This window comes from Buteo buteo, chromosome 12, assembly GCF_964188355.1.
Source record: "Buteo buteo chromosome 12, bButBut1.hap1.1, whole genome shotgun sequence".
Classification (NCBI taxonomy): domain Eukaryota; kingdom Metazoa; phylum Chordata; class Aves; order Accipitriformes; family Accipitridae; genus Buteo; species Buteo buteo.
In genome coordinates, this window is record NC_134182.1 from 22,688,569 (window position 1) to 22,715,703 (window position 27,135).

General features: G+C 44.3%; 1 protein-coding gene across 2 annotated transcripts; it reads right to left on the reverse strand.

Annotated features, from left to right (window-relative positions):
• Nucleotides 1-993: 993 nt before the first annotated feature.
• RSPH9 (radial spoke head component 9) lies at nt 994-17,924 on the reverse strand. Of its 2 annotated transcripts, none has more exons than XM_075042994.1 (5): nt 17,382-17,924; nt 17,023-17,185; nt 16,341-16,470; nt 15,622-15,768; nt 994-1,243 (listed from the first exon to the last, which is right to left on the reverse strand). In XM_075042994.1, the coding sequence occupies exons 1-5, from the start codon at nt 17,669-17,671 to the stop codon at nt 1,083-1,085; spliced, it is 891 nt and encodes a 296-aa protein (XP_074899095.1). In that variant the 5' UTR covers nt 17,672-17,924; the 3' UTR covers nt 994-1,082. The 2 variants fall into 2 exon arrangements, with proteins under 2 accessions (XP_074899095.1, XP_074899096.1); XM_075042995.1 differs by having other exon boundaries at nt 17,445-17,923.
• Between the last annotated feature and the right edge of the window lie 9,211 nt (nt 17,925-27,135).

Consider the following 27,135-nt stretch of genomic DNA (forward strand, 5'->3'; position numbering starts at 1 on the left):
TTATTGCTTTGCCCCTTTTATTTGCTATTTATCTGGGGGGTACAAATCAACAGGTTTTTTATGTACTATTGTGCCCTTAACCTTATACTGCTTTCATCAGAATCATCTGCTAATACCTATCGGCATGAACAGGAACAAAGGGTAAGGATACACTGGTATTACCCAGGAAATCAAATTAGATTATAATGGTTCTTTTTAGCCTTACTTTGTGAAATGGAAGCCGTACATTCAGCCCCTTGAGCTGGCCAGGATCTTTTTGCTTTGGGAGACAGAGCCAAGACTTCATTAACTATACTGAGATAAAATCTCTGCCTGACCATCTCTATTTTACGAAGCTTTGAAACCTACAGCCCTTCAGAAAGGAAAAGATTTTTCTGTCTCCTCCTATGTACAGAAGTTACTATGTCTTCTAGCCCAGGTAGCTTGGCTTAGTGAGCTTTACTATTGGAAAAGTCACTGGATTAAACCACTGCCTTGAGATGAACCTGAATGAGCACATTTTGCAAAAGACCAGGTGATGCCCATGGTTAATTTTTTTCTACAGTTTAGTGCCAATAGCTGGAAAGTCCCCTCTAATTTTGGTGAAACCTAACATCTGAAAAACAAAATACTCTCCTGTCTTTGATATGCCTTTCCAGAGCTCAAGGTTTAGTACAGATCCCTTACAGTACGCATCAGCTTTCTACTCTGACTCCAACTCTGGTTTTGTTTGTCATTCATGGGTGACAGCAGGCATTCATTCATGTTGCCTCCACATTAGTTTTTGTGTAAGCATGGTGTCTTTGTAATCAGACAGATGGCCTAGGTTTGATTTCTGACCTAGGGCTTTACCTGTCATGGAAGAAAATGCCATTTGTTACTATCTAAACTATACCGTGACATATTACAGGGAATTCAATCTGGAGTTGAGCAAGGATTGCATACAGTGAAGTCCTAGGAAAAGAATCAGGGCCAGAGTCCATGCACAAAAGAATCCTGCTCAAAGTACAGAGGCTTCACACATTTATTAGAACAAGCAGTAAACAAAAATCTCCTAAGTACAAAATCTAAACGTTCTCGAGTCCTCATCCCAGATGGGGTAGTCACAGCATGAAGGGCAGATCGAAGTTCTTCTCACCAGTGCCAAAGTAGACATAGCCGTATTGCTTGGTCATTGGGACATGGTAGAACGTCAGTCCCAGCCACAGCAGGCTCCGCAGCACCACCACAGTGTCTCCCTTCTCTAGATGGACAGTCCAGGAGCCTGCGTGAGAACAATGCTAATGAGTCACTGGAAAGGAGAAAGAGGCAGCATTCCTGGAGCAAGCTGTCCCTAAGCTGAGAGGAAGACTGCAGCAGGTTCTGCCTGACCAGTTAACAGTGCACAAGGCTGCACTGGTGTTTGTGACACCTGAAAAGAGAGAACTCAGGGAGACCAGAAACCTTGATGCCCTTTTTTCTTTTGTCAATTCAGCGTTACGTGCTGCCCTCGTTTCCAGATGTCTAAGAGTCTAGGTTCACACAGTAGCCTATTCCCATAGCTATGATGGTGATCTCATACGCATCACAGGAAGGGACCCCTATAGCTCCAGACTTGTATACTTGATCCCTAGGAGAAGCTACAGCTATTCTTGGCTGCTTCTGAGTGGGCAGCAGTTACTCTTAACAAGCTCTGCCGCCTACTTGGCCTAGCTAATAGCTATAGAGACCCAAGAGTAGCTATAGCAATCCTGCATATGTATGAAATTTCTTCTTAAAATAAACTTATAGCATTAGTAGTGGGAAGAGGAAGGCAGCACTTTCTGTTCCAGGGAAGACTGGTTTCCGTGATGCAGCAACTGGGAAAGGGGAAGAAGTGAAAAGCAGAGTATTTCCTATCTGAGAGAAATTTACAGAAAAGGTTAATTCTCTTCAGTCTTTCTTGGCTCCATCATTGAAGAGGATGTGCGTGGTAGGGGCAAAGGGATTAGTTTCCGCATTAATTTTGCTTTGGCTCTGCAGATGATGTTCAGAGCCAGTGTGAAAATCCAATTTCTCCTGGATGCAAGGAGCTCTGAGCCACTGAGTATTTGTTTTGCATCTGACACAACAGCCTGGGAACAATGCCGGAGGGGAGGGGGCTGGAGCATCAGCTTGGATTCAGTGCTGGAGGTCAAGGAGCTGCCAGGAGAAGAAAATACCAGCTTCAGCACCAAATCAGTAATGCCTAGAGGCTACAATGTATGGAAGAAGGTTCCTCCTGAATCTCCATCTAAAAGCAAAAGCAGCAAGCCCAAGTAAAAAAAAAGAATGCAGTTGGAGCTGTCAGGCTACTACTGGTCTGGGGTCAAGTGGTCAGACTATCTGCACCCAAAGCCAAAATCTGCCAATTCCAGAGTAAGCAGAAAGCCCATAATGTGTTGGGCCAGTTAGACAGTATTCATCTTTGTAGATAATTTTAGGCTCATCAATTTATGCTATGACTCATGCTTACTTGTGTCATGGTTAGCCTGGGGAAGGGCTTCTGTGATTGCTGTCAGCTGCCAGTCCTCCCCCTCCCACTAACTTCTTACTCTTGGCCAATTTTAGTCACATCCAACAAAGGGCTGAAAGGCTTTAACACCACAAGTTCCTACAACAGGTCTCCACAGGACATGGCCCAAGGGTTGACTGCAGCTCATGAAGCTATTCATTTGGTCTGCCAGCAGCTGCCAAGAAAGCACAGGCCGTTTAGCTTGCCTTGCATTTGATACACAATGCTGGTGCCTGCCTTCTAAGAAGACATCACATTAAAGTTCCAGAACCTATGTACTTAATTTGGTCCTTCTCTTTAAAGGAAGAAATTAGAGCCCATTATCTCAGTATTTATTTTTTTCCATACCTCACCACATTAGCAGCATTTGAGGAAATGGTCCAGAAAATAAAATTAATATTTGAACTCATGAGACATGGAGAAATTTGTTCTCCTTGAAAGATCCAAGACAATTGTCTTCTCTTCCATCACAGTTCAAATCTCACAATCTTCAAACAAGATGCTTTTTCAGGCCCACCTTTCTTGTAGGAGTTTGAAATAATGATGTCATAAATCACTAAAAGTACTTTAATCAGTAGCTAATGAACAGTATGAAATAATAGCTTAAAATGAATAAGCCTTCTTTCCTCCTTCAAGAGAAAGTCTGAGAAATGCATTTAATAATACAATATAAAATATTGTTGTTATTATTATTGGATAATTATGAAAACTGAATGCTGCTTTTATCTTTTATCTTTTTTTTTTTTAAACTTCCCTGCTATTACAAATGGTTCTAGGAGTAAAGTCATTGCATAGGTAGCTGTAGGTCTGTATTACTATAAAAATGCAGAAGCAGGATGCTGGGTTCAAAGCCTCTCTAATATTGGCTCAGAATATCCCATGGCAGTCCCTGTGTTTGTCATTGCCCCTGTGTCAGACAACATGTCTCTTACTGGGAGGCTTGGAAGCTCAGAGCATCAGTCTGTAAGGTACACCAAGGCTCCTAGATAAAAGTTGCCAGGAAAAAAAATTTGAAATTATTATTTTTTGCATTGGAGGGAATACAACTAGAACTAGGAGACAGCAAGTAAAAGCTGGATTTCCTAGAGTTAAATACTGATTTTAACTTGCATCTACATGTGAGCTGTAGCCTGTATTGTTCCTTAATCAGGCAGCAGAGTTAACTTCACTCATCATGCAAAGCTTGCTGAGGTGCAGGGAACCGGAGGTCATTGCTCTCATGCCAGAGACTTCTAACAGTAACACTGCTCTGGTGAGGTTTCCATTCTTCAAAATACTTTTTTTTTTTAAAGAGCAAGCTAATTCTTAAGCTGCACCCAGCAAACCTAAGGAAGCCAAGCACTGTCTGTGCTGAAACTAATGCCTGTTGCTGCTCCAGAAGGGAAGGGAGGGAGCTGCTGTGTGGGAGGAAAGAGCATGGGAAAAATACCCGCTGGATGAAGATCTGGAGCTTCCTATTCCCTCTTTGGATCAGGCTGCAGCCTCCACCCCTCCAAACACAGGCAAGAATTCTGAGGAGTTCCTTACATCTTTCCTAAACAAGAAAGTGCTTTGAAGATCCTGATGCTCACCCAGTGTTAAACCAATGCCTTTTTTATGGCCCTTCAACAGCTGCCAGGACACCAGGACTGAATTTCAAAAGTCAACCTCCTTCTCAGCTTCTTCTTCCTTTCCAGTCGCCAACAAGTCCCTGTCTCATCCTGGGTGTCTGTCTCAGCTACGGGCTGAATCTTGTAATTCACAGAGGCAATAGGGTGCATGAGACGTTAGCTTTTAAACAAAAGCCTTTTAAGAGGGCTGTCTACAGAAGAACTTTCCTGCTGTAACTGGTCCACTTTCAGTATGACCTCTCATAACATTGCTGCTTTGGAGGTGATTCAGCAATGCCTCATTTCAGTGCAAGCTTGAGAAGAAACAGCTTTAAGAGCTAGACAGCCTGATAGAGAAGCTCCACATCACAAAAGCTCACAGAAGGTCATAAAAGTGACATTATCAATTCCTCTTCAAAGGACGAAATATCTCAAGGGAAAAGCAGCTACAGCATGGTTGCACTTACCATTAACACAATATGCTGCCACAAGAGCAGGTTATAACATATCTTGCTGCAGTCAGTCCTGAGTGAGAGTGAAGTATAGAGTTATAGGACAAATATTAACACCCAGAGAGGGGCAACATAACCGTTTCGCTTTGCAAAAGCAGCCACTGCTTGGCTGCGTGACTCCAAGCACTTAGCTCTGACAAAGCTACACTACACCCATGGGATTTAGCTTCCATTTCCCTCCAACAGAAAATCCTACACTGGGAAGAGCTTCCTACTTCTAATTTGCTGTTTGTAGGGAACAAAGACAAATTGCAAAGCCGAGCAGCTGCAAGGAAAGGTCACAGTGCTCTGGCTCTCAACAAATTTCGCCACACGGACATTTCACACACAGCCTACCAGCTGTAAGGACACATCCAAACACTCCTATGTGGGGCTGAAACTCCTTCATGCCACTTACTGGCTGCAAACTAAATCTCTTTCATTTGCTTGACACACCACCTGCACCCCATATGTTAACACTGCTGTCAATATTTCCAATTCCCCATATAACTATTTAATAATAATTAAATAAAAACACAGACTGGTTGCAGGTTCAGTACTATTTTAAAAAGACTCCAGAGCCAGGAAAGCAGAGCTTACAAGCAGTCAGATGCTGCCAAGCAGATCTTGCGTGGTCCTAATGCCTGCCACGTATTTGACACACAAACACAACCATGCCCAAACCTCAAAGTAAAATGATCTTACTTCAGAGGCCTTTTGTCTCCATTATCCTCTCCCATTGGGGATGCCTCCGCAGCACAAATGATTTAAGACAGGCCTGGGCCTTCCATTTACACACAAAGTACCTGTTTCCTGCTGACAAGGAAGACTCAGGATGTTGTTGCAATGGTGTCCCAGATGCACAGTATTCAGGTGCCTCCGAGTACTGGGTGAAATTCAGGCCATACTCAGACATCTGACAATAGTGCTGCTTAATCCAGTTGAAGCAGCCCCTGCCCTCAAACCCTTTATTCCCCCCTCATCACTCTTCCATCATAGAGACCACAAAAGTGTTTATTTACTGCTCAGTGAACCAGGTCAGGGAAACGATCTGGCTGAAAAAGTCTAACCAAAATAGTTATTTTTCCAGCTGGAATCTGGCTGCACAGCCAGCAATGCCAACACAAAAGAAGGGACAATACACAGACATAAGTGAGCAGCAGAGGATGGGAAGGAATGAAAAAGCTAGCACAGAAGTAATACACATCAAATTACAGCCTCCCCTATAGCCCACTTAGTTTGCCCTTTAGTCCTAAATCCACCCGATAATGAGAATAGAGTTAGAATCTTTTTACTTTTGTTGTTGTTAAGAAAAAGATGCAAACTTTGCACAGAAAGCATCCAGAACAAAGATTTGGAATGGGGCTGTGCACTAGAAGAAACAGCAAGATAACATGCAATTAAAACGTATAAGGAGTAGGAAAAACTGATTAAATCCCTGCTATTTGGATTCTGACAACTACAATACAGATCATTGTATCTTGGGTCTTCTGTAGTAGATTTAGAAATCTCTCAGAGTGGCAAAGCACCCTCCTTCTGAAGCACAAGTTTACACTGGATCTTGTCACACTCGATATTTCTTGTTCAGTTGGTCGCTGTGGAAACATTTTTGGAGCGTGCCAGGAGTCACGTAGCATCTACCTGGGGAGCCCCTGCATTAATCCGTCACCTTCGTGGGCTTCTGTGAGCCCATTGGTTGGTAGGACGAAAAAGAAGGAGTCTCTTGCCCCTCCCTGCTCTGAATGAAAGACGCTTCCTCTAAATCTTGCTACAGGATTTCAGGCTCAATTCAGCTTCTTTGGGGCTTTTGTCACCAAACAAATGTGATGTCTTTGAAAGAAAGATTAACAGTTTGATGAAAGGATGCAATGGACAGCTTTGTTCTAGCCTGCTTCCCCCTAGAGCTTTCGGTCACTGTCACTTTCTTACCCACAGGAGAATATCTGTCTGACTCTCAGAGGAGATTATGGCCACCTTGTAAGATTTTTGCCTCTCCTGATAACAAAGTACTGGCCACTTTGAGAATGTGATAATGATGAACAGGGGCTGGATTAGGGGCAAAGAACCTCACATTGATCTCTGAATTCTGAGAGAACACAAAGCAGTCGATGCTGGGATTCAAAACCCACCAAATGCTTAGAGCACAACCAATTCACTCTCCTGCAGTAGAGGCAAGGCTACAAGCCCTGTCAGTCCACCATTTGTACTTCTTACCTCATCATCAAATTAGCAGGACTGGTTAAAAGAGCTTAGGACGAGGAACAGATGGCATGGATTATAAACTGTCAGTGTTTTCATACTAAACTAGTACAAATTCTGGCCCAAATTACCTGAAGAGTTTACCAGTTCCTGAGAAGACTGTCACACTGAGTGTATCCACGCACCACAGTGTAGTTGTGTTGATTTTCAAGCTAATTCTGAACACTAAAGATGGCTAAGCATCTTCCAATGCCTGGGATAGCCTAGCTATCTCTGCACAGCACAACTGCTGTACAAATATACCCATAGATGAACTGTCCCTTGTCCTTTTCCCTCTACACACAGCTACACACCCCTTCAGCATGCAGAATTTCAATCCATATGATATTTGTGTACAGTAAAACAAGACAACGCCCATTGCCTTCCTCCCTGCAAAAGTCCTATGGCCAAAGGGGCAGCAAACAGCAAAGCAAAGCTATATGCATGGCTGGCACTAATACCAACTGCTGTGCAGGCAGGAGCTGCCACTCCTTATGTGGAGCCCCTTCAGAAACTGATCACTCCAAGCAAAAGCTGACCTCGTTCTGACTTCAGTGACACACAGACTGCTCTAGGCTTTCCCCTGCAAGTAATTTTTCACCATTCCCTAGAGAAAGGGTTAGGCCAAGGCTGACTGATGTGGTGATAAAAATACAACTTCTGGTTCTAAGAGGCTTTACCAGCATCTCCCCTCAGTTCAGCAAGAAGTTCATCTCCTTTTCATGTCCAATGAACCAGGAGCTGAAATAAAGACAGGGTGGGCCACAATTTCTTTTACTGAGGAGGAAACAACTTTAAATACAATCCCTGGAAAGTTGCTAAGACTCTGCTTCTGTCTTCATTCTTTCACTGCAGCAGTCAGGAGGGCAAAGAACTCCACCACAGCTCTCAGTTGATGGGCAGCCCTGCTCCAGTATAAACTCATCCAAGGCCTCTGACTAAACAAGACCCCTGAGGTGATACAGACCTAGGACCCAAAAGCAGTGAATGCACTGCTTTATTACCCATAGACACAAAGCCCAAGGAAAACAGACTCCTTTCCAGCAATCAAGGCAGACCACGGACAGCCAGTCGAAAGCTATAACACTAGCTGGCTCTGGAGTCCTCCTGCTGTGCTGCCACATGAGATGTTCCAGTCTGATCTTGAACTCCTGAGCAGGCAAACACCGCAGCTGTAGGAGGGACAACATCTTGTATTGCTCCCAGGCAACCCTCTTGGGTCACTGCAGGAGTGGCCTTAGCAGCCTCTAAAGGCTCCCCAGTCCACACATCACTAGCAAAAATGAAGAGCGTCTCTACTTTTGAAGGATGTAAGAGACATGCTTATGTATTTGTGTATGCATGCCCATGATAGGTAAGGATGCTAAGAAAGCTATTGGAAAGCCCAGCGACCATTCCAGAAATTGCCTAAGCTTGGAAGGGACAGAGTTTCTTCTCCATACTTACAGTTCAGGAGGTCAGTACAGTATACCATACAGTCTGGAAACTCAGGCCATACCTTCTCCTCAATTTGATGCTGCTCTTGGTGCTTTTCTTTCTCATACTTTTCTGTGGTTTCCTTTTCTGTGCTGACAATGCTGACACCATAGTGCACCCTGCTGGAAGGTAGCAGCTACGGCCATCCTACAACTATTTCTGGGGATGGTTGACCAGTTTTAACAGAGAAAATCAAGTACCAATGCTTTAACTAATAACCCACTGAGCCAGCTATTCGGTTCGATTCCCACATCTGAAAGCTGACTGTTCTGAGACACACTAATCTGTTTTACTCCTGTACCTCTGTGTTATAAAGCTTGTTTGTCAAAACCACTTGTACAAATGTCAGGTAGCTCCATGGGATGCTGTAGCTCAGTTTCACACATTCACTGAGCCAAAGGAACACCTCTCCTAACCAGGAAGGAGGATAGCTGTAAGCCACACTAGGTATTTCGGTCTACATTTTGGCTACCTCTCTTTATCCTTGCTAACATGAAGCACTACCCTTTCATTCATTATGGGTCTTTTAGTTTGGATTTCCGTGAGTCAGCTTGAAAAGCCTTATCCCCATGTGGCTCTTGGGAGGCTAAGAAGTGCTCTAGCTCTCAGCTTTCACAGAGCTGGGGAGGTGCTGCTTATTGTTAAGCAATGAAAGGGGAGGGCTCAGGTCACATCTGTGAAATGTTAACGGAGAAGGGAGGCTGGGTGAAAGTAGGTGGCCAGCACAGCATAGCACTTTGCTGGATTTTGCAAGGCCACTGGGGAGATAGGCAGCCATTTGTCTTAGAGACCTGATAACGGGCAACTTGCTCTCTGCTGGCTAGCTGGGGGTTGTAAATACCTCTGCAGACACAGACTTTTCAAATGGCTGGAGACAGAGGCTGATAGGGGATTAATCGCCTGGAGGGGGGGGGTCGAAATGGAGTTAATTAGCTGTGTTAATGCATGGAGATAAAGCAGGTTCATGTCTCCTGGCCTTCTTCCTTCCAGCACCTGGGCTTTTGGGGCAGCCAAGATGGGGCTACCAAAATGACCCTTGAGAGTGGCCAAAGGAAACTATCTCCCACTTAGAAATAGAAGCTCTCCATCTTCAAGGGCCCATTAAGCACCAGCTTTTGCTAAACTGATAGAGTGTGCTAATGAAGTTTAGAGGACAGGAGGTTAGTGTTCTAACCCAGGCTATTATTCAGCAAGTTTACAGAAAGGCTAGTGCCCAACGTATTCAGCCAAGGAAATAGCCACAAATCCCTTTGTCTGTAATGCTGTAAAAGGAATGCTACAAAACCACTGCACTTTCAGGTGAAGAAACAGAGCTACAGACTGAGTAGCTGTCACTTCCTCCACAGTCGAAATGGTAAAGGAGCTGAAATGATCTTCTGTCTAGGCACTTCTCCTCCTCCTCTAGCTGAATCTTGAAACAGCAAGTAGACAAGACTCACTATGATCCACCCTGCCACCGTGTACCCATTTAGAATGATGCTATAAACACCTCTCCCAGCATTAAAGAGTCAGCAATTACATCTGAGAGGTCTCAGCTCCCCAGTTTACTCTCCACAATGGACAGAGATAAGTCAGGAATCTCCTCAGTCCTCTTTTGAGCCCTCATGATTCATAGTCCAGGAAGCAAAGCTAGCTGTACTGAGTCCTGCTCTTAGAGTCACTGTCTCAGGAACCCATTGTCACCTTTGTGTTACTGTCACTGACAATGAAGAAGCTTGAGCTAAACATCACTCTCCACAGCTGTTGCCAAGTTTACAGCCAGGCGTACCAGGAAATCATCTCTGGATTCCTGCATACCACTGCCCATTAAACTGAACTCAGTTACGTCTGGGACTAGCAACTTATATTTGCATTTGGCTAAAACATAATTCCCAGGAAGACATCCAGCATGATGCTAAGATACCAAGAGACACGGACTCATCCATTGCACTTGCTAGCTGGTAATCATTTCACTGTTAAAATTTGTACCTTATTTTTCATTTTAGTTTTTCTGGCTATACTTTTCAGCTGCTAGTTCCTGTTATGCCTTTGTCTGGTATACTAAATAGATCTTCAGTACCCAATACTTAAACTCCATGGAGTATTTACACAGTGTAATACAGTCATTCGCATGTTCTTTTCTGTAAGATAAACAGATTGAAATGTTTATGTCTCTCACCAGCCCTTGAATCATTTTGTGGCTTTTTTCTGCAACTCTCCAGCTTTGCAGTGTGCAGTAATCCAGTTCTGATTCCACTAACAGTATATGCAAAAGTCACCTCCCTGTTCCTATTTGCTATGCCCTTGTTTATACATCTACAGATCGTATTAGCCTTTTTAAGTCTCAGGATCAGACTGGGAGCTGACATTCAGCAGGTTGTGCCTGGATTTCCTTTCAGAGCCACAGCTTCCAGAATATAAGTCTGGCTTCCAGTTCTGCTCTTAGATATGTGGTTTTGCAGGTAGCTACATCAAAATGTATTTTCTTTAAGTAAGTCCAGTTTACTAGATCTCTGTAGCAGTCCTGCCCTTGTCATTACGTCTCTCTACCAATCCTTTACTTCTATTATAAAAAAGTTGAAGAATATCAGTACTGATACTGGTCCCAGCTGAAGCCCCTTCTGAGCCCTTCCAGAAATACACCCATTCAGTGATTTCTGAATCACAACTACTAATCAAGATAAGTTTAGGGGAATATTTCTGCAATGCTGGTATTTATTAAAGGTTAGCATCATAAGTATGTCACAAGACTCCTGAGAGAATGATTTCAGGAGTAACTTATCTGGCTCTGCCATTTTCATTTTTTGACAAACAGAAAAGGTTGCCTAACTCTACCCTTCCTCAGCAAACAGTCTGAATAGTGTCTGAAATATTATTTTATTGTCTTAATTTGATGTGAGTCCATATTCTTTCCAAAAACAAACCAGAAAAAAATTATTGAGCATTTCTGCCCTTCCACATTCTTACCAGCCTTTTTACTGTCACCATTTAGTGACAGTTTCCGGTACCATTACTATGCTTTCTTTTCCCCTCAATATACTTGAAAAAATCCTCCTTACAGTTGTCACGGATTACTCCAGGTTATCCTGGCTTCCTTTGTCATTTTCTACTCATTATCAACACCAATTTATATGGATCATTAATTGTTCCCAACTTTCTGCATTTCCTTTTATATTGCTTTTTTTTTTTAATTCTAATTCCTACTTTTACTCCGTCAGTGAACTCTGGTAGGCTTTCAGCCAAAAGTGGCCACTTCTTGACTGGGATTCATGACTTTTGATTAAACTCTTTTCATAGAAATTCTATTTCCACTCATGTCTTTTCCTATCCACATTTTTTCTTTCCCTTTGCCTCTGACATACCTCCCCTCCTGCATCAGTTTTTAACAGTGCCCCGTTGGTGTCCCTTATCTCCATGTCAAAGTGATCTGAGTCACTAATCTGTAACAAACCTTCAGAGTCAAGCTACTGCTTTTCTGAACTGTAGTTTGAAAGCATCAAAGAACTGAATTCTCCATTTCCTGTTTTGCTTCCTCCCAGGCTTTCCATTCTACGCTAGTACCTTAGGCTTTCTACCATCCCCTTCCTTTATCTTTGCAGAATGTAGCATTGCCTGACCATGGTCACAGTAAAATCAGCCTTCCCCCCCTCCATTTTCACTTTCCCCATCATGCCAATGCCTGACAAGTGACTATTATTTCATATCTACACACCATTAGGTCATCAAGTGAAAATGCTGTAGGCATGCTAGGAATTATTGCTATTTGTTTTGCCATTCCATTATCTACAAGCACATGTAAAACTGCCACAACTCTAGTTCCTGAAATGCTAACACCCAGGTTGCTGAACTCCATGCAGCAGAAAGGACCATACTGGCAATCTGCCAGCAGCTGAAAGGCTACATCTAATTGTGCATAAAGTTGAGCAGATTGCCTGCTTAGACTAGAGCAAACAAGCTTATCTTTAATGCAGACATATGGCCAGCAAAACCTACAGATCCCAGCATGCAACATTCTGGCCAGCTGGCCACTTGGATCAGAATGAAGCATTACATGATCTGATACTGTGGTGACAGAAGATCAGTATCACAACCCCTCCATGTTCAAAAATCATGAGTCAGGCCACTCAGAGAGTGGAGTTTTGCTCAGAGAGCTGGAGATTTTAAAGGGGATAAACCAACTGAATTTGTTTTTGAGACAGGGTTCACATTCTCCCACTTCTCTCTACAATCATTTTAAAAATGTATTTTTTTAATAAAAGCTAAGTCACAGTCACTTGTCTCTGGGAGCTGAGACACCAAGAAAAAACAGACAGACTCACAGTATGATTATGGGAGGAGCAGCAACTATTCTGAACCCTTAAAGTATAAGATAACCTGATAGACACACAGACAGAATCTGGAACCTGCAGTCACCACAGATATCACTGGTAAAGATAAGGGTGGCAGACAGTTTTGTTACAAAACTCCAGGTTTTCCAATCTTGCACTAAACTCTCTGCTTTTACCATTGTTTCCTTTATTCAACCTGGTTTTAACTTCCTTTCTTCCCACCTCAGCTGTCATATAAAATGTTCTCTCTGCCTCTAACTTTCCATTCTGTAAGATACCTCTGCTCTCCTATAATGACACACCATGCATTTTGTGACAGTTACCCCCTTGACAGTAATCACAGATGCTCAGTCTCCCAATTCATAAAGAAAACTATTCCAACAGAGTTGTTACTTTTAGACACGTTAAAATCACCCCTTAATCTCTCAGTCCTGTTCTTTATGTCTTTTTAGATGATAAGGGAATTCTAGCCCATAAAGGCTGGGAGCATCACTCAGATGTCACTCATCCCTGGTCCACATTTTGTGTATTTGTAGAGGGCAGAGAAAATTCTGGCTTCAGCCACAATTCTAGATGCAATAGGTTTGGGAATTCCTACTTCTGCTCTGACAATAACTGTTCAAGAAAGGATCTAACCAGGAAAGACAAGACAAGCTTCAGGTTAAAAATGAGGGGATTTCCCAGAGCTATGAACATGTCAGGAAATAGAAAACGCACTGTCTGGTCTGGTCAGGACCAACATGCACCAGCAGAGTTGAAGGAAGGTAATCCAAGAACTGCAGTTTCAGCGCCTTGCAACCAGGAGTGAGTGACTTTGGCAGAGCCATGCTCATAAAATCAGTGCAAAGCCTGAGTCTGCCCTCTGGTGTTTTTTTTTCTCCCCACATTTTCACAAGCAACCAGCACTTTAGGCAACCTGAATGCTTGTTAAAGGGTGGTGGGTTGATCTTTCTTTAATGTCAGAGCTCCTATCTGAATGTGATAGAGTGCAATTAGAGAGGCTATATGCCTTGCTGATCCTATAACCAGTTCCTCACTTACTTCCTTCGCCCGACAAGCTCATTCCATCAGTCCCCAGGTTTAGTCCAAAAAAGAGCAGGACAATACAGCCAGAGCTGCACAGGCACCATGATGAATCTTCTCTTCTTCCATTAAGAAGCACTCAGCTGCACTTGAGCTCAAGTAGTCTTTGAGAGGTAACTTTTTTTGAGGAGACTGAGATCTGCACTAACAGCAGCAACTTCCCAGGAAGGGGGCAAAGGTTCACCCTTACACAGACCTCAGGTTGCCACAGGAAGACAAACATGACAGTGGCATAGCTGAGCCCCACTTTCTATCTGCCACTGGGTAAAATACAGCTACAAGTCAAATTTGATTTAAAGACTTCAACGAAACCACCATCTTCTTGTCTAACACACAGCATGACCTGCCACTTGCCTGGTCCCTTGAACTAGATGTGAAACACTGCAGAATATCTGTAATCTTTCAAAGGTGCAATTCTCCATCACAGCTGAAGGTGGCTAAAACCAGCTTTGTAATGCAAATTAGCCTTCAAGCTCTTAGCCCTTGGTGCCTGTTTTCTAATGGAAACATAGAAAGCACCACAGATTCATCTCTTGCTGCAGTGGCCATGTGGTTTCAGGCCTCACAAAATTAAAGTCTCCCTACCACAAACCCTACAAAAAAAAAAAAAAAAAAAAAAGGCGGGGGGAGGGGGGGGAACGGGGGATGGGACAGACGACACGGACGACAGAACCACAAACAGTAGCCCTACCATACAAAACTGCAGCTAAAATTTTCTTAGGAGGTATCTAGGACCTAACCACAATTTGCAGTACTCCTTTTTGAGTCAAAAGGGCCAACTCAATGAGCCCATCTATGTAAAAACGTGCAGTGTCTCCAGACTACACCTCTGGAAAATGACTGCAGCAAGGACATTCCCAGTAAGTTGAACAATGGTTTAGATTTTAGCATTGTTTATGCTCTGAACAGTCAAATATGTTCAGAATTCAGGCAGAAGCTCACTAGATTCATGCTCAGGTTTTTTTTGCCAAAGGAAAGATTGGAATGGGGGGAATATAGAGATAGATATATATATATATGAGACAAAGTCTGAAAAGCTATTTACAACACTGTCAATTCACTGGCCTTGCAGCCAATTCCATCTGGCACAGGTCACCTACTATCCTATCCTGCTACTCCAGACTAGGAATAAAATAGCAAACCTAAGTTCTGATTGTGTCCCAAGAATCTTTCTAGACAGAAGGATGTGAAAACACTTGGCCCAATCTGAAAAATGCAGCAAATCAGCAAAAAGCAGTTAGAAACAAGTAACAAGTCACTCCTATCTCTTTAGAGAAATATCCTGCCAGAGGAATCCCTGGAAGAGGCTTTAAATATACTTAACATTTGTCCTGCAGAACAGTAGAGATGTGAACTGAAGACACATTCCAGTATGCACATCTTCCTTTCTCCTTCCACAGTGTGTAATCCCACTAAAGTATAGATTATTCTACACTACAGCATTTCTAAGACAGTTTATCAAAGGAACGTTTGAATTCAGCCTCTGAGAGATATCAGCTTAGTGTTAATGAAAACCCATTTAGATAAAGAAGAGCAATACTGGGCGGGACAAGAGGTGTGAAATACTTCAAACCACATAAATTCCCTCTGTCACAGGTGGAGTTATTTCTCCCCATATCAACATCAGCTGTCACAGGCTTTACAGAAGTCAGGAGGGAATATGGCACTCAGACAGAGGGGGTAACTGCTGGTATGATCAGAAGACCTGTTGTGACGATGTGACAGCCCTGGTACACTTACATCTTATGATTGTGAACATTTATAATCACTTAAAAAAAGGAATTAAGTACAATATTTAGTAAAGGATAAAGTTCCTTTACAGATTCACAGTAGCTTCTCACAAGCATACCAACTCCATAGTAACCCACACCTTGTCACCTCAGCATTTCCCAGGCTACTCAGACTGCCTTTCCTCTCGTTGCATATCTTGATGCTGCTACCTTTACCTTGTGGGATATCATGCTCCAGAGAGTCTAGAAAGTCAGTGGATGGGTCCAGGTCAGCCTTTTCCAGCAGGGTTTTATTCTTCAGGTTAAAAGGCTCAGTAAAATGGAAATAGGAACTTAACTTTTTTGCCTCCATCAAAGAAAGACCTGCAAACAGCCATTGGTGAACATTAATACAGTGAGCTGGGCTAACATACATTATACCATCAAATGTCATACTGTTTCTCTAACGCCCACAGCATAGGACAGAATCACAATCTTTCTCCAGTGGACTCCACAGAAGACCAAAGACTTGCCAGAAACGCATCTGCCAAATGCCAGAAACTCCCCGATGCTGTGGACTGCAGACCATGCTAACTGCAGTCCCAGATAAGCAATGGGCATGAGCTGAGATCAACTCTCTGTGCCCATTTGGTTACATCCTATCTCCAGATGGAGAATTCAATGCAGCTATAATTGCTAAACACTGACACAAGCTATACACAGACAAATGAAACTACAGGTTTAATGACTCAAAGCCATTACTGACTCTCCTCCCACCTTCCAGAGTTGAATCATACACCTGAACATTAGTGGCATTGGATTCTCTCCTCCCTGTTCATCTTACCCAAGGGAAAAAATAAACCTGAAATCAAAACATCAGCTAGAGAAAGTAATCTTAATTTACAGCCTTTATGATCAAAGTGCAGTTGATCCTGATAAAGACAATGAGAATTTACCTTCAAAGTTTCTGTTTTCATGCACAGACCCAAGAGGAGTCTTCACAAATGCCCCCCGGGGGATGATACCAACTGCTTTGTCTATCTGTTCTATCGTAGCTAGCAGGCGGGCCTCCTCCTTGATCATGGGCTTTAACAAAACATAGGCAAATTTTAAAGGCAGGGCTTTCCTTGTTGTCATTTCTGAAAACAAACTCAAGGTGACAACAGAAACCACAACAGATTCATCAGCTTGGAGCCCAGTGGCACCAAGAGGAGGACCATGAATCGGACATTCTTCTCATAAGAAGAGAAGCAGCAGCAGTCTAGATTCACCAGAGAATTAACTGTCTCCCCCTTCATCCATCCTTTCCTCCCCCTCAATTAAGCTACTTATGACTTGTCTATGCAGTTATAAAGAATGGTACCTGCAGTTCCTATGTAAAGCTTCAGACACTGCAGTGAGGATTTGTCCCAATTGTGCATAACAAAACATAAAGGAGGAAGAATATTTCTGAGCTGTGTCTAACTCCAGAAGTAACTGAAGTAAGAGTTCAATCAAGAAGCTGTTGCTACACAATGACAGTGACCTAAGTGCAGGCTCAGGCTGCTTATTACAAACACGGAGGAGGAGCCACCACCTGTCTAGTGTGAGGGGTACAACTGTAGCGAAGAGAGTTTGAAAGTGTTTGGTTGTATTTACCTCCTTGCCATCTTCAAACAATCTTTCAGCATCTGCTGCGTTTATCTCAATGTGCTCATACTCAAAAGAAGGATCCCCCTGGAAACGGCCCTTCAGCTGCTCAGCTTGCGCAACCATCTCCTCGGTCGCTGGTGGCAGGAGGCTCCACTCCACGCAGTTCAAGCTGCCAGCAACAAGCACGACACAGGCCCGAGCCCGCTGAAGACCAGGGCTCAATGCAGCCTTGCCACACCACTCAGGGCACAGCGAGGCTCCCTCCAGGAGACCTGAGCTGACCCCCCGGGCTCCCCAGTCCCCCCTCTTCTCCCCCCAGCCCTCAAACTAGCCTCCCGAGACCGCTTAGGCCTCCCCCGCCCCACCTCCCCGGGGAGGTGCTCGTCCCCTGCACGGAGCTGCGGTGAGGCCCGGCCCAGCCTCCGCACCTGTAGAGGCGGCTGCGGGGCGCGGCGCGGTCGGGGCCCAGCCCCTCGGCGATGTAGTAGGCGCCGCGCACGCCCTGGATGCAGCCCCAGAACCAGACCCGCTCGAAGCGGTAGTCGCGCTGGAGGAGCACCAGCGAGGCCCCCAGCACCGCCCGCTTCTCCGGGCTCAGCCCCGCGCCGCCGCCGGCCGCCAGCTCCAGCGCGGCAGGCAGCGACGCCGCCTCCATGGCGGCTCCGCGTCGCCGTCGCCAGGCAACCGTCGCGCCGTCGTCGCGGCGGTGGGGTCAAAGGTGACGGCGTGCTTCCGCTGCAGGGAACGGCCCAAAACGTCCATCACAGTCAGCGCCCCGACAGCGGCCTGGGGGAGACGGCGCCGACGTGGCACCGGCGGGTCCCGCCTCTCCGCTGCCATGGAAACGGCGGCTGGTGGGCGCGGGCGGACAATGGCGGCGGCTCGCCGGCCCCGCTGGGCAGTCGGTGCCGGGCCTCCAGCCCGGGAGGGCGGCCGCCTGGGGCCCAGGGCCCAGCCGGGCAGGCCCCGGGGGTGAGGCGGGAGGGGAGCCGGGTGGGCCTCACGGCAGCTTCGGTAGCGCAGCGGCTGAAGAGACACGGGGCAACGGCACCTCCCGTGTGGTTCAACCGCTGCCTCGGCCCGGGCCTTCCCTCCGCGGGGAGCTGGGGAGAGCAGGGTAGTCACTGCCAGGAGGTTGTGCGCCGTTTGTGGGTCAGCCGCGGGCTTCCTCTAGAGCAAGGAAGGGGAAAGCAGGGCCTTGGAGAGCCTGCAGGCGGCTGCCTGCACAGGCAGATGTGGCTGTGTCAGTCCTGTGTCAAGCTAACCCTGTCCTGAGACCCAGAGACACTGACAAGCAGGAACTCATTAAGAATACAACTAGGGGTGGCAGACCTGTTTAGGTGTCCCTCAATTTCAAGAGGCCCAAAGCCAAGGGTAAGTCCAAAAAGCAGGAGGACATACAATTTTATTGCCACTGAGCTGGGATACCACAAAGGGCTCCGTTTTCTCCATTTCTTACATGACCAGCAGCAAAAAAAAACCTTCTGAATCTCACTGCCTTACAGTGCCATTTTTACAGATCTAATCTAGCTCATGTACATCTATAAATAATGCCTTATTTATAAATGATAGCATTTGGATCACTCCTGGGGGGGCTCATTTTGCTGAATCACATACAGTCTGACATCCATGAAACAGCTCCTGCCCTAAAAATCTTACAATCTGGCTTACTACAAAATGCAATAAGTAATGAGATTGTGCAGCTGCTTAGACAAATAGAATTTCTGTTTGACATCTTTAGGAAGTTTAAGCTTTTATATGTGTGCATTATATAAATGTATGTGTGTGCACTTACATTTCAATCCATTGTTACGTCATAAATTCTTGAATTTCTTTTTCATCCATTCCTGTTCACTTCTAAAGAAAACACTGATCCTGGGACTGCTGCTTGTAACAGCTGTCACCTGCTTCTCTGTTAAGTGAGATGGTTAATGAGCTGTACAGCACACAATCTGACCCATTAGTTTTACTTACACCACACAAAAAGTGACTCAGAATCCTGAAGGTTAACCGCCTCTGATGTGAATCGTGCAGAACATGTAGGAGTGACCGCAAAATTTTTGTCCACGCTGTCACCTACCGCTGTGCCATAGTCTGATTTTCTTTATGGGAATAGGAATTTTCAGGCTTTGTAAATTCATTTGATCACCAATGTCTCTAGAACCATGTGTTAATATTTTATGTTATGGCTGTTTTCTGGCCAGTAAACAGTAGAACTGCAAGCCAAACTCATTTTATATGAGTCAGAGAGGCAACCTGAGACCATAATGAATATCTGCCACTGTCAACCACAGCTGGATTCAAACCAGATGCTAACAGCTGAGAGGCTCTTTAGCCTGTTATGGATCTTCCAAGCCACCCAGTCTCCAGTCTTTGCCTGTCTTGATTGAAGATTATCAAAAAGGAAATCTATAGCTTAAGGAAATTCTTCCTTGTTCAATAAAGTCTGGTGGGTAACTGTACTCTGCCTTGCTTTGTCTTGACCCCAATTACTAAACACTGATAAGGATCGGGAGGTAAGTGGTTGTATTATTTAACAAATGAAAGGTCAAAAGCACTGCTATTCAGCAAGGTCAAAGGTTAACATCACTGTTATTAAACAGTTTGAAAGCAGTTTCTCCCATCCGTTGCCATCCCAGGCTCAAACGAGGAGCTGCTCAGCAGTCAGGCAGCCAGGAGGGAAGAGAGGCACCAGGCATCATTCAGCCGTCTGCTGGCTGGGTTGCTTTTCTTAGAGACCTGCGTCAGGGAAGGAAGGTGCTGTGCTCCACCAACACAGAGCAGCACCCATCGGAGGACTGAGCTCTCCTGCCTTTGCACAGAACACACACGTACCTGTGTGCCAAACAGCTCCAGCTCCTCCCAGCTCCACCCCATTAGAGCTGGCATCCTTTTGGGTGAGAAATCAAACTCTGTTTTCCTTCCACTCATCTCGGACAAGGTACTGGTGCTCACAGAACTATTTGCAGCATCAGAGTTAAACATCTTGAAATACATGTAAGTTACTACTGAGTGCACAGTGGCTCCTGTACTCTTGCACTGCTTTATAAAACATTGGAAAATACTTTTAGTGATATAGTAGGAAATTAGCTCATCTTCATGTTCTTTAGTATACCTCATATCAAGAGAAAGAAAAATAGTTATTAATCAATGTCACCATTTCTGCTGGTACAGATTAAGAAGGCTGCCCTCAAAATACTCTTGCAGGACAACTGTTGTACTGTCCTGGGCATCTATTAGGCTGACACTGTTCACAAATTCTACTGCTATCCATCATCCAAGTCACTTCTTCATGTGGTAGGGACAATCTGCAGTTAGTTCTGATGCAGCAAAAAATAGATAGGGGTTATTCCTCCCAGGTGTGTTGAATATAAAGTTATTCTTCCCGGGTGTGTTGAATATAAAGTCTGATTTCCCTCCCAATTATCTCAAAAGTTCAGACTGTCTCTGGCTTCAGAAACATTGTGGTTTTGAATCATTTTCCTGCATGTACGTCATTACTGTATAAGGTAAATAGGATAGTAAAAGATAGTAAACAAGAAAGGAAAGTACAGGTTTTTCTCAATAGTTCTCGGTAAGGAAGGCATGATAGATGGCTGCTTGACAGAACAGGAGGACACTGTGGATGACAAAGAGTTGAACACATTTCAAGCACTGCAAAATGAAGCCTTGAGAAATGCTGAGCTTAAAGTAAGGAACTGGAGCCAAGTAACAGTTTAATAGCAACAGAGGAGGCCAGGGATGTTCCTATTTGGTATAACAGACACTTTCCTCTGTTTCGTAGATTGTACTAAATATGGCAAAACTCTGGGAATACTTTGACTGCAAACTGTTCAAAGGAAAAGGATGTGGGTCTTTTGACTTGTGCGTGACCAATGCCATTTTCTCCATTAGTGAGACTTGAGCTAGCTGTGTGCAGTCACCAGGAGACTCAGAGAGGAAGGGGTGAAGGTGCAATGTGTGCCACAGGGTGGGCTCCTCCACATCTGGAATCCCTGCAGTAGCATTCTTAGTAACAAGTCAGCAAGAAATCAGGCTAGTAGGTCAGGATGGGAACAGCTGTGCTGAGATAAAGAGGAAATCTGCGGGATGACTGACAAGCCTTCCCTGGAGATTCTCTTTGGTGTAATCCTGGGCAGGCAATATTCCCAGAGAAAGTAGTTATCCTGCCCTACTCGGAAAAAGACAGGCACAAGAGCCAAAGAGCTTTGTTTGTTTTGTGACATGAAGTTTTCTACATCTTTGAGGTTCATCTCATGCTTTTCATCACTCCCCTAATAGCATCTATCTTTCTGAGTGCTCTTGGCGCAGGGGACAGGTAAAGAGTTTACTGGGGTAAGAAGTACCAATGTGCTGATTATATCATCTTGCCTGGGCATCACATGAGTAGCTGTGATACTTCCAGCTGGCAACTGAACACACACGTCTTTATTTGTATTTCAGGTGCCCAGAGGGGTGAGATGCAGCCCTCTGACCTTGTACCCGCCATGCTGCCAGTCAAACTGCCGACAGTCTGAGTAGGAGGATACTGTTGAGGAACCCTGGGAAAGACAAAACAGCACAGTGAGAAACTGCTACGTAAGTGTAGTCCTGACTGTGGTTAGGCTTCAGGAGGATTTAATGCATTGGTATAGGTATTATCCACATTTCAGGCTGCCCATCATCTAGGAGGTAATATATTCACAAATAACTAATACAGGTTTTTTTAGACATCCTAAGCAAGGATAGGCACTGCATGAAAGACCGCCGAATTGTTTTGGTGATTCCCTGGAAGCAGCTTGCTGACAATGATCCCTGGTCTTTACAAGTTCAATTTTTACGACTGACGCTCATCTTGTCTCTACCAGCTGCAGTTGCTACAGCAAAACGGTGGAAGAGCATATCTTATAGTGGCAGAGACCTGAATGATTTAGGCTTTTCAGAGCTGTGACCAAGACTAGATATCACAGAGAGGAATGAATCTGCAGCCACCAGTAACCACAGTCTTGGTGTAACAAGGTTTAATCAACTTGTCCTCACAGTCTTGGTGTAACAAGGTTTAATCAACTTGTCCATGAAAGAAAGCCCAACAAGTCTGCAGATTGCAGGTGGCTTCAGGCAGAACCTTTCTAAACCATTTAAGCACAGGGGCAACAAAGACCTGGGTGACACATGAGAAAAGTACATGGCAAGCTGATGATGGTCTGAGCGTTTCTGGCCTACTGCCTGAGACCCCAGAGCAGAAGTGAGCAAGGGGATCCAGGGGAGCTCTGGGATCAGAACAATTGACAAGGCAGATCTCATTAACTAAAGATGACATTTTCGGAAAACATCCTTCTTCTAGTAAGCTTTGCCTTCATCTAGGCAGAGCTTATTCCCATTGGAGACATCCGCGTCTCTCCCTTTGCCAGACAGTCAGAGACCACTGGCCTTTTCTCATGTCACTTTCTATAGTGATTACTATTTCCAACACCTTTTTTTTTTTCCTCAGGAAAATACTTCCCAATCTGAAATTTCTGCTCAGTCTCAGGCACCTGCTTAGAACTATTAACCTTTAAAAATGAGCAGGAGCCAGAGACCAACTCAGGTGGTGTGGGTGGCTTCAGATGACTGCCTGCACCCTCCAAGCATCAAACACCTGGAGAAGTGTTTGCATCCCTATCTCTGGGGCACTAACTCTTGTCAGCAGAGCTCAACCATCCCCTCATTAAACCTTTTGCCTTTGTGTGGATTCACTCTTCCCACCTGCTGCTGAATTACTTTGAACAATCCAGCGGCGGCGTGCTGACACTTTTATGTGGTTTCTTTTCCCAGTAATAAAATGGAGCCAGGTAAATTATATCTGAAAAGGGGAGGAAAAGAGGTCTCCCTACACAGCATCTGCTGCAGAGTGTGTCCCTCCACATGCAGTGTGTGGCCCTCACCCAGCAAGCCTTGCAGCTGTGCTAACAAAGGAGGGTCTTCCTCATTTATACTGCGAGATTGAAAAATATGTTCTTTCTAGTTCTAGAGAAAATGTTACTCCTGTGAAATTTCCAGCCTTTCTTTCCCGTCTGTGCTCAGTTCTGGGCAGAGATGGAGGAAATCTGAGATGACCCAGGAGAGAGAACAGCAGAGACCTCTGCCTAAACTGTTTGAATAGCTAATACCCTTTCCAAATACTGGCACCTGGGAATCCTTTAATGATTTGGATGGTGCTTTGGGTAGACTGAATATCTCCTTTCAGAAACAAAGACTTATTATTATTATTTATTTGTCTGCCTTAAACTTACAAGCAGTTAGAAAGTAACCCTTTCTTGTATTGTATTCCTGCCCCTCTGCTGGATATCATGAGGCCAAAGTGTGCTCTCATTTACTCTTGATTTAACAAGTGTAAGTATATAAGGGCAGATACTTCAGATTTACATCAAATTTTCAAAGAGCAGAATTTGTCCTTGTTAATTTAGCAAAAACTTAAACACACACTGCCCATTGAGAAGGGAATTATATGTGAAAAACTCCAAATATTAAATGCATGTGTGCCTCCAACATAGCTGTTGAAAAGCTAAGTAATCATTTGTAACAGAGGAGAAGGGTTGTCACTGAAAGAAGTAATAGACTACCCTGTAAAATGTATTTTATCATCTGTTTTGGGAAATTGTTTTAATCAGCTGAACCTTTATTGACATGTCTTTATTGACAGAGCTCTGGTAGGAGAATTTTTTCCTTTTTGTCTGCTTAGAAACTCCTACTTGATCTAAAGGGAGTATGCAGTCTGTGGTTTCATGGATATGCATGAAGACTCTTCTTAACCTGATCCAGAGTCATAATCCTTTGAAATTTATTTCCTACCTCTCTCCTCCTTGCCTTGATTTCTTTATCATTGTCTGCATCACTCCCAAAACCTGATTAAATCTATAAAATCATAATTTGTAGGCTTGAGCCACACAGCTCCTTGCAGACTCCAGCCTTTCTTTGTTTGATCTTTTCCAGTTCTCTGATCTTTAAATAAGTGAAAGAATTTATAGCAAAAAAGTGAACAAGTAAATACTGCAAATTTAGAGATCTTCCTTTACATGAGCCCAGCTTACACCTGTAAACTGCCAGGGTGGAGGGTCACTCTGGGTTTGTTCAGCACGTAGCAGAATTAATCCTCCCCCCCAGCCTCACCTGTGGCCTTTGTCTGTATGGGAATACAAGTAGTGCTACGTATAATAATGATAATGACTACCAGCTTGCTTTCCTGCAGTAACTGTTATATTTGCCTTTGCTTCCACTAGCCTCTACCTCAAGAATTTCCTGCAGCACAGTGACCTTGTCATTGTCCAGCAAGGTCTGGAGGTCATTGCAGATCTGAGCCAGGGAAGTTTCCTCAATGACAATAAGAGAAACCACATGCCCAAGCCCCCACTGTGAGTTTGTCAATGCAGCAACACAGCGCTGTGCCAATGGAAAATGGGGTGAGTCTCACAGTCCGTTGTTTGGGTTTTACAGCCAGCCACAGGGCAATTTCATGCTCACGACAACCTTTGAGGCATAGAGGTGCATCTGAACTTTGAGGCCTGGAACTGTTTTCCAGCCTGGAGGCCCAGATGTGCACTGTAGTCACATCCTGCTTGCTTGTCAGGATGCAGCCTAGGTGTGTAACTGTCTGCCCTCTGTTCCCTTTCCTCCCTGCCATGTTTCTGGCTTTCCATTGGAAAGAAAACTGGGATTGGGGGCAAAGGAGTGGGTGCTATGGTGGACTCCTGGTTTAGACAGCCATAGTGTTTCTTACAATTCACCTCAGACTAATAACAACACATCACAAAGCTTGACCTAGCACGGTAGAATCAACGTGGGATGGGCTGTTGCCAACTTTTGACCACCTGCGACATGCAGACTTGGACTACAGCAATGCTTTTGAACCACATTTCCTTTCCCAGAGAACCATCACGAGGCAACCTCAAGCACTGTTTGTTTTACAGCTACCACTACCAGCAGGGATGAATTAAGGTGTAATTGTTTAGGGAGAGAGCTGTTCAGGTCAGTACTGACTGATCTGGATGCCTAGTTCTAGGACTTCTGTGGGTCTCTGTGTGCAAATGCTTAATGAGTTTCAAAATACAAAACAACTTAATGTTTCCTTTTCATTTGGCCACAGCTTTATTTTTGCCCCTGTTAACCAAGAATCATATCTTGGCAGCTTGAGATCATTTATCTTTGAAATGATAGGCTACAGCTGTATGACTTGGCTGAGGGTAGGTGAAAGCTGCAGCCTATTTCAAAACATTACCTACTTGATGTAAGTAGAAATAGGAGCTCAGGTAGGCTGCTAGATGTGTGTATTGCTAAGTGGTTGGAAGAATTGTGCTGTGAAAAAAACTGAAATCAGAACCTATCTGGATTAAAATACAGGTTTAATGACAGCCAGAGGCTACTGGTTGAAGCCTAGGTCTGGCAGAAGTCAGTAGCAAACCTTTCCTTGATTTTGCTGTATCAGGATCTCATCTGTGGAGTGCAAATGAGGAGCCAATGGAACAGCAGTAGCAGAAACAGCAGTAAAACAGTTGTGCTAAGGTTGGGTATGATGCTTGATGTTTTGCATGGAGAAACAAAATTATAAACCTACAATATGAACTTGATGAGAAAGTTAAAGTGGTTGTGAGGTGGCTACATGCTCTCAAGAAAAGTTGAAAGATAGCATCATGGGAGATGATTAGAGCATGGGGCTCTGGTCATTGGGAGTACCTCTCTCCCAAAGAAAGCTCATAGCTGCCCCACATTACTGACTAATGTGGACTCCTAAGGGGAGAGATGCCTCACAAATTACTTGTTGTGAGAACACAACAGCACAGTTCAAATTCCCAGAAGGCTTCTGGTTACAATTATATAACAATGCTAAAGTCCATTGAACTGATTGCTTAAGCCAGAAGTAACCTTGGCTGATGACTAGCTCCATTGTACGCTGTAGAAATCCTACCTTGTAAACATTCGTAGACTTCGTACCCACCGGAGCAGTCCCCTGCTCCTTCAGTAGTAAGAACATCAAGGTACTCATTCCTACCCTATAAGAATTGGTTTGGGAGAAGGCAGCATGCAAGAAATCTCTTTTCTGTCTAGTTTAAACAGCACCTCCTTGGGTGTTACGTACAACTCATGACTAGTAACATTATCATTTCTCCTCTCCTCCACTGTTTTTAAATGGAGAGATTTAATGCTAATAGAACCTGAAGGTAGCAAGGGAAGCTTTTGTTTGTGCATTTAGTAAGTACCTCTCTTTTTAAAATCATATTTTATAAGGATTCTTTCTTTGCAGGGTTATGACTCTAGAAAAGACATGGGGTGGATGAAGAAATTCTCTCTCTCTAAGGTGCTGTGTTCCAGAAACAGATGTGAATGGTGTTCTATGGGCAACTCATGTTGATTTTTTTATTGTTACAGCAGTTGGATCAAAAAATAATGGGTCTAGTGAAAGTAGTCGAGACAGCAGGCCTGTGAAAGTACAGAGCAGGCAAGCTGCAAATGTGAATTTCACTGAACTGATTCTGTACAGCAAAAGCTTGGTAGACAGTGCCCTCTTTGTTCCACGAAGAAGAATGCATCCCTCTGAACCTTGCTGTTGCAAGAAGTTAGCAAAATTCTGCCTAAGTATGTTGAAGAGATGCCAGCCGTTCAGACTGGCCTGCTTAATCTCTGTGTGTTTGGAAATCCTGTGCAAGTCAGGGCTCCTCCAGTCCAAGTGGAGATTGCAACAAATATTTGAGCATAGACTTCTTTGTCCCTGCAGGGAGATCTAGTAGACATGGACATGCAAGCCTTTGCCAGCAGAAGCAAAGAGGGGCTTTGACCCTCTGTAGGAGCACCAGAACTGTATCTGCTTCACGTGCTGTTTCTGTTGAAAGGCTCTTGGAATTTGGAGCCTTTGCAGGACCCAAATGCAGGGATCCAGTGAGATCCTCACTCGTTATGTTCTCTGTGCCTCTACTAGAGTTCAGCGAGGCTTGTCACAACTTGGAACTGTCTCTCCTTTCCTAATTTTGGTAGCAACAAGAAGGTGGGTCTTTTCAGGGAGCCCTCCTGATTGAAAGAAACACAAAATGCAGAGGTGTCAGGGGCTAAGCACAGAGTTTTCACACTCCCAGAAAATAAGAAGTTTCTGGGCTTAGAAACAAACCTGCA